The sequence below is a fragment of the Vitis riparia genome, chromosome 7 (assembly GCF_004353265.1).
Source record: "Vitis riparia cultivar Riparia Gloire de Montpellier isolate 1030 chromosome 7, EGFV_Vit.rip_1.0, whole genome shotgun sequence".
Lineage (NCBI taxonomy): Eukaryota > Viridiplantae > Streptophyta > Magnoliopsida > Vitales > Vitaceae > Vitis > Vitis riparia.
Genome location: NC_048437.1, coordinates 10,514,927 through 10,522,976, shown reverse-complemented (window position 1 = coordinate 10,522,976; position 8,050 = coordinate 10,514,927). Strand labels below are relative to the sequence as shown.

Here is an 8,050-nt window from a genome sequence, read left to right as displayed (position 1 = left end):
CACCCCATTAGCACCCTAACAATGTTCGGATGAATGAAGGTTGGAGGAATCTTGGTATAGTGAAGAAACTACTTGAAGAGTTAAGGCGGGGAGAAACGGAACCCGACATTAAACTGCTCATTGGTGAAGTAGATGGCATTGTGAGACTGCTTCTCAATAGGTGTAGCATCATCGTCTACCAAAAGTACGAAAACGCCATTCGGAATGAGAAAGCGCTCTCAGAACTCTTATTCAGACAAAAGTTCGATTGGGCGCTCCGTCCTGGTACGTCCGACACTAGCACCCTTTCGACCAACTTTCTGGTCTCTACCAACTGTGCTAATAGAAGCAATGTCCCCTCTTGTTGACATACTAAAGCACGGGGCTGCGTGAGACCTGCATGGCACAACACCGATCGTTAGAAACAGTCACCTGACCCCTCTGCTAATAGACAGTGCCTAAGATATACAACAATCAACCTATGTAGGTTTAAAGCCCACATTTAACCAAGTTACCTAGCCCAGCTTGCAAAGCAAGCCCTAACCAAAGATTCTCCCCGATCATACCACAACAACAATTGCAGAACAAAATGCTTGTGTGTACCCTTTGAGAGACCACTAAAAAAGAAGCAAAAAGAGAAAGACACAAAAAAACCCTACCCCCTTCCCCCTCTCCTCCCCCAATGACAACGACATTCTCTAAGAAAAACACTAAAACCTTACACTCTGGACCTCGCAACGTCCATTTTGCACTTAAAAAATCACAAACTCCGAAAACAACCCCAAACAACAAACAAATGAACAGTGAGAAAAAATAAACCAATAAAAAAGAAGAGTGGGCTTGCCACTATCTAGAAAAGGCATCAGCTTGTAGAAACAAGGCTCGCCTAAAGCAGGATTAGGAATAACAATAAGATCGTAAGAAAGGGTGAGTGGCGATCGGAGTTAAGGCAGTGGAAATGCAGATGACTGGAGGGAGAGGAATAGCTCCAAAACAAGAAATATCCAAAAAAAGGTAACCTAGAAGGCTTGGAGTCTCCTATTTATAGGAGACCAAAACCCTAGGTATCCTAAAAGGCAAACCGCTTGGAAACGCACCCCAAAGTGACACACTGCCTGACAGTGACCTCGATGAAAGCGACCCTCATTGAATCCCCCAAACAACACGTGTCCCATAAACGGTGGGGTGATTTGAAGAGACATATAACTCGTCCACTTCTGTTCGGACATAGGTACACGGGTTAAAGGGGGCATTGTGGGGACTCCCCTCCACGTGTTAGTTCACGTGTCAGTCCATGTGTCATTCCCTTCAATACTGCCCGGATAATTGCCACAGTATCCAGAACCTTCCAGTTGGACCACATAGGCACACGACAAATGACACCAGGCTCCCTTAGCGGGCAACGTCTTCCAGCCAACCTTCAAGTCCTCCTTGCTATGTGTAATAATTTCTATTTGACATGGAAGTGGCTGATGGGATCTTCCCCAATCCTTACTTCCATATAAATGGATTATCACACATTGCCCCATACCTCCAACAAGTTGAAATGACGGGCAACTACATCATGATACAATTTCTGACAGCACCTACTAGCCGCCTAAAACTGTAATGATTGTCTTGGCCCCTACAGGGCAACCATCATTATAGAAAAGGTCAAAGTACTTATTCAGCACTACAGTGGCTTTCTCTTGAGCACTATAAAAAACCCTCCTAAAGCATAACCCAGGTACGCACGCTTAAGCTGGCCTATTTATTCTCTCCTTGAAAGGGTCTGACCTACCTGTGTCTAACTTAACCTTCGGAGGGGCGTGCCCGGACCACCTATCCGAACATCCTTTGTGCAGGGAAGAAGCTTACCCAGTTCCCCATTGTTGGGTAAAAGCTTTGAGATGCACAACACAAGGAGGATTTGGCCTCAGTTGACCTCGCGTCAACACCTCTGACTGATTAATTCATCAATTCACTTCCCTAGATCAAGTGCATAAAAAAACTAAAGATAAATAACAGAGACCAGAACAGAGGAGAACCAAAAAAAGCAAACAAACAATATATGAACTAAGAAAAGCCACATCTGATGCTCTTTCAATGGGCTTGGACTGGTGGGAAGAGTACTAGCAGATTCAAATAAGAAAAAGACGACCAATATCTTCAAATAAGTCAAAATGAAACAGAGCTTCACTAAGTTCAAATAATACTAAAAAGAACAATGAATGAAACAATAACAATGAGAATATGAACAAGCCAAAAATCAACAAAACTCATGTGTAGCTTCTGTTATCCATAACCAAACAAGCAAACAAAACCCCAAACAGCAAGAGGAGGAGATGAAAGAATAGTGGTAGTGAAAAGGAACAAGAGATACATAGTAAACTTACTTGCGAGTTCCTTTAAAGCAAAGATTGCTCAACTTCTCAATACTCCTCTTTTCAGGGAAAACCAACAAAAAAATGAAAATCCCTTTAAAAGCAACTTCATAGTTCTTGCCCAGCCAGAGAATCCCTCTTCCCTAAAACAAAACCTTACTTTAAAAATCCTCTCTCCGTGAACTTTTCTTCCTATGTAAGCCTCTCCCTAAAACCTCGAATCCTCCCACCCTCTGCCTCACACTATTCTAAAGCCTTCTTAACCTAGAAGGATCCCTACACTTCCTACCTCACTGCACTCTAACCAACCTCTGCAACCCACAACTCTCTCTGCGTGTCTTTTTTTTTTTCTTCTTCTTTTTCGGTCCCTCTAAGATCAGTTCTCTGCAGCAGCTTCTCCACTCTCTCTATTTCCTTTATAACAGCCAAAAAATTGCTCACTAGAGCTGGTTATCCCCCTGTAGCCTACTACTAGTCTGTAGAAAAGTGCCCTCTCTAGGTGGCAAAAGGAAGCTGCTCACAAAGAGCCCGAAAATAGCTTTAAAATATAAAAAGGAAGAATAGGATGAGGTCACATGTCCTCGTCCTAAGTCACGCTTTCAAAAGCCCTAAAATCCTTGAAAATGAACTCTAAAAAAACTAATCTTAAAGGACCTTTAATAATTGTATTGGGACCAAAATAATCTTGTAATGATCTCCAAATTGTAATTCAAAAATCAATAAGAAGCCAAATAGGTATAAAGTGAGAGGAAAAATAATAATAAAAATACATGTATTATGAGGAAAAAATTAAATAAACTTTATTTTTTCTAATTTATGCCAATAAAAATTTATATACATTATATATATAAGTTATAAATATTTTCTAATTCTAACCATAAAAAACAAGAACTACATCATTATTAATTTAATTTTTTTTTTCACTCAATTTTTCTACAAATAATCTACCAATAAAAAAATATATATTTATTTTCCTAACTTTTCCGTTTATCCTACTTTTCATCTTTATCTTGGCCTTTTGTTCGTGACTTTTCCTCCTAACCGCGTTGATAGTCGGTACAATCATTATTAGTGATGACTTAAAGACAGGAGACGGTGGAAGACCAGGAAGCAGAAGGGGTTGACTCTTGAGGATTTGGAGTTTTACGGCCACGGTGGTGGGTGGTGCTGAGCGGCAACTGCGGATAAGGGACGGGGCTGCTTTAGCCTTGTAGGTGAGTGTTGTTATTCAATTATGCCTTCCTGTTGACCTGTAATTTCAATTTGTCAAGAGGTGAAATAAATTGGAACTAGTTTATAATCATAGAGATGTAGTTGGATCCTGCAGGTTTAATATCTATATTTAATTAAGAAACAATGGTTTCTGATCTGGAGGCTAGTCTTAAGATTGAGTTAGCGAAGAGCCTGGCCAGCAGTTGGGAAGAAGTTGTAAAGATATACGAGCGAGAACAAAGAGCTCACAAGATCAAGATCAGCCAATCGGGGAACACAGCATTGCATATAGCAGTTTCATGTGAGCAAGAAGACACAGTAGAACAACTAGTGAAATCGATTGCTAAGAATGGGCATCTATGGGATGTTCTATCTATAGAGAATGGAGATGGGAACAATCCTCTCCATTTGGCAGCCTCACTGGGAAGCAGATCCATGTGCAAATGCATCACTGATGAGTGTAAAGAACTGTTGGGTCGCCGCAACCGAGAGGGTGATACGCCCCTTTTAAGGGCAGTTCGCTATGGCAAGAAAGAGGCTTTCCTCTGGTTGTATAGTATGTGTGAAGGCAACACAGCCACTGGCTACTGTAAGAACGACGATGGTAAAAACGTTCTCCATCTTGCCATTGAAGGAGGACACATGGGTAAGCAATATTGGGGTGCTGTTCTTCAGTCTACATGTTTTATTTCTTAATTATAATATTAGGTTAAATCATGGTCTGTGGTGGACGGACAGATTTGGCGTTTCAAATTATTCAAAAGGAGGAAGATCTCATGGACTCTTTTGACCGTGAAGGAATCTCCCCTCTGCATGTCCTAGCTGAGAAGCCTACTGCATTCAGAAGCGGAATTCATTTCAGTTTGCTCAACAAAATCATGTATCATTGTAAGATTCTCCCTACCAATCGAAAAACTTGGGGCTGAATTGAATCCAGCGCGTGCATCATTTGTTATCTTGTATCTTATATCTCCATCAAGGCCATAAATTTCTGACAGTTGCCCTTGTTAATCAAATTGGAAGGTATTTTTGTTGAAGAGCTCGTCCCAGGGGCTCCCAAAGCAAAGAAGAACATCTTTCAAGAACTACAGAAGATGATTAAATTACCAGGTGGGACTGAATCATTTAGAAGAATTTTTTTCTTTTTGTGGCTTCCTGTTCACTTCTTAATGCTGCAACCATAATTCATTGTCAAGGTAGTTAATTAGTATGAGACAGTAACAAATATGGTCATAATTCATTGTCAAGGTAGTTAATTACTATGAGACAGTAACAAATATGGTCATAATTCAGCATAAGAGATGTCAATCGATCCCTCTTTCAGTGCTTTCTTGCTCATGTGTGCTGTGACCAATCTGTACCCCAAGTAACTAGTGGAAAAAAATGCAGGAAAATCTAAAAAGCACTTGGATCAAGAGAATCCTGAAGAAGGGCAAGGTATTGAACTTCATGGTGAGTGTTGGATCTACTTGATTTAGGCTAAAGCAATCTTAAAAGCAACTTCAAGGAAACACTGATTCCTACAACTTTGTATAGGTCATAATTCAAGCAATATTGGAGCTCAAGGACACATACCATTCCCCTCAAAATATGGCAGATGCCTGAGGTTCATCAAGCTTCTTGTATCCCAAGTACTGCTGGTTATCATCTCCGTGCTGCCAGGTATAACACCATATTAATCACCATCCCAAATTTCTCTTGTATTAATTTCCAAAACAATATAGGTTCAAAGTACGTTCTTGTTTCTTTGTGGATACATGTTTAGGTTCAAGTCAGATAAAGAAGCTAAAAGAGAAAAAGGAGATGCATGTGTGGTCTCTTCAGATCATGAACAAACTACTTGAACATGCTGAGAGGCATACATATAAAATGAATCCCAAATATGATGAGCCAAGCCGACGTCATCATGATTGTTGTATTTCAGAGTATGGATACTTCCGAAGGGGAGGAGGTAGCCTCTATGTCAACCCTGTTCATTACAAATAAACTTCTTGGTATATATATATATATATATATATAGAAAGATGCGGAGACAAGGTAACTGACCACCCTCTCCAATATCTTTAACCGATATTGAGGAGAGGCAGATCCGGTGCAGAGTAATCACAATTCAAATTCTTCAGATTTTGACCATTGCTATCAGTCTGTCGGTCAATTGGGCTTTCTCTTGTAGTAGAAGAATGAATTTTGTTTTCTTTGCAGCTTTGGAGACGCCGATACTAGTTGCATCAAAGAATGGCATCATGGAAATGGTAACGAAAATCCTGGAACTGTTTCCCATGGCCATTAATGACACCCACAAAGAAAATTGGAAGAACACAGTGCTGATGGCAGTAGAGAATAGGCAATCACATATATATGACTTCTTACTCAACAGAAAACATCTTCTTGATAGAGAAATTGCATTTCGTGCTGTTGATTACCGCAAAAATACTGCATTACATCTAGCTGGAAAGCTAGCAGGGTACCACCACCGCCAGCATATCCCCACCAGCATGTTGCAAATGCAGTGGGAAGTCAAGTGGTACCAGGTATGCAAAACTCAAGCCAAGCTTTAAATTAGCTTTTGAGAAATTACTGTCAACTGATCAATAATAACTTATATTATGCACTTGGTTCAATGCAGTACGTGCAGAATTCCGTGCAATTTGATATTAGGAAAAATCGGGATGAATGTACTCCAGATGAGATCTTCCAAAAAAACCATGCAAATCTTGAAGATGAAAGCAAACGATGGATAGATAGCACATCCAATTCCTGTTCTTTCATTGCAGCACTCATAGCAACTGTTGCCTTTGCCTCATCAGCCTCTGTGCCTGGTGGAGTAAACCAAGAGACAGGGGTACCAATTCTTCTACACCATCTGGCTTTCAGTATTTTTGCAATGTCATCCCTACTTGCTCTTAGCTGTTCAATGATCTCCTTGCTAATATTCCTCGCCATTTTCGTCTCCAAGGACCAAAACCAAGATTTTACTAGAAACTTGCCGAGGAAATTTTTGCTTGGTTTAACCTCTCTCTTCATATCCATAGCGGCCATGTTGACCTGTTTCTGCTCTGGGAACTTCTTGATGCTTAAGCATCAATTAAAATATGCTGCAATTCCGGTATATGCACTCACCGGCTTGGTAATGGCATACTTTGTTCTCAAGCACTTTCCATTATTTATTGATCTTATGAAGGCTACATTTCGTAAGGTGCCTGAGCGTATATACAAGGAGTATCTGTAGATTGCTTTCGATCTGGGCGCAAGGAGGACCTTATGCCATGGTGGTGGCCAGATCTGATGATGATGTAATTTTTCAGTTGTTTTGTGTCTTTCAAATTTATATATGACTGTAATCTTCCTCCTGGAGTACAGATTCTTATCAAATTGATTGATAACACGCAAACAATGGTGACTTCGTTAAGCCTCCCATTCTCCCCATGCATTCCCGTAAAGGCCTCCAAAGCTCTATTCATCTCTCCGTTTCTCATAAACACCCATCAATCATTGCTGTCCAACAAGCCGTATCCTTCCTCCCGACCAGACCAAAAACAGTACCAGCTCCCTCAACCAGAGTCCCTGATCACTATAAAGAGGAGATCAGCACGGTGGATGCGATAACATCTTCAGGCATTTCATCAAACATCCAACGTGCATCCCCCGATTCCCCTCATTTTCCGTAAAACTCCATCATCCTCAACTTCACCAAACGGTTTGAGAAGGAGCCCAGCTTCATAGCCCGGCCCGGCTGTGGATCTCTTTCCCCTCCCTTAAAGCCGATTGGGAGCTACATGCTTTCAAATTAGGATTCGTAAAGGAAAAGTTATTAATATATACCCGTATTCCTGTCTTAATAAAAATATGAGAGACTATAATAATAAATCAAAAGGTTATATTAACGAGAAAAAGATAAGGATGAGAAAAAGCTTTATCAAGTCAGAAGGATACACTCTCTAAAGAGAAAATACGCCTTCTTCTCCATAAAATTGATTAGCGTTCTTTTCTTTTAAGTTGTGTTTGGTTTTCGAAAAATACTATAAAAAAAATATAAAAAAAAATGATTTTCTTATATTTACTTGTTCTATAAAAAATATTAAAAAATCAAATATAATTAAAATTAGTTAAAAATTTATATATTTTAAAATTATTTAATATTTATATCAATAAATTAAAATAATAAAAATAAGTTTGAAATAACAAATAAAAATAATTTATCGACTTTTAACTCATTTTTTATTTTCCTTCACTTTTTATTTCCTTTCACTTTTCTTTTATATTTTATTTTCTCAACATTTTTCCTCAAATTTTCAGAAACCAAACATAACTTATAGTCAAATTGTTAAAAAATATTTAATTTTACGACTTAAGTATCAATCATTATCCTCTAAAAAAAAAAAAATGAAGATTACAATAAAATTTTCCTCCTCATTTAACTCAAGAGTTCTTTTCTATGTAAAACTACTCAATTTATATAATACATGACAATAGAACAAAAATGGAGAACATGATTT

General features: G+C 39.0%; 1 protein-coding gene across 3 annotated transcripts; it reads left to right on the top strand.

The window, feature by feature from the left end:
• Positions 1-3,407: 3,407 nt before the first annotated feature.
• On the top strand, positions 3,408-6,963 carry LOC117919287 (ankyrin repeat-containing protein ITN1-like). 3 transcript variants are annotated; one of them, XM_034836428.1, is made up of 9 exons: positions 3,408-3,556; positions 3,670-4,200; positions 4,293-4,442; positions 4,578-4,664; positions 4,944-5,006; positions 5,091-5,216; positions 5,320-5,505; positions 5,757-6,085; positions 6,181-6,963. In XM_034836428.1, exons 2-9 carry the CDS (start codon positions 3,699-3,701, stop codon positions 6,781-6,783), a joined length of 2,046 nt encoding a protein of 681 aa, XP_034692319.1. In that variant the 5' UTR covers positions 3,408-3,556; positions 3,670-3,698; the 3' UTR covers positions 6,784-6,963. The 3 variants fall into 3 exon arrangements, with proteins under 3 accessions (XP_034692319.1, XP_034692320.1, XP_034692321.1); XM_034836429.1 differs by having other exon boundaries at positions 3,657-4,200; XM_034836430.1 differs by lacking the exon at positions 5,320-5,505.
• The last annotated feature ends 1,087 nt before the right edge of the window (positions 6,964-8,050 follow it).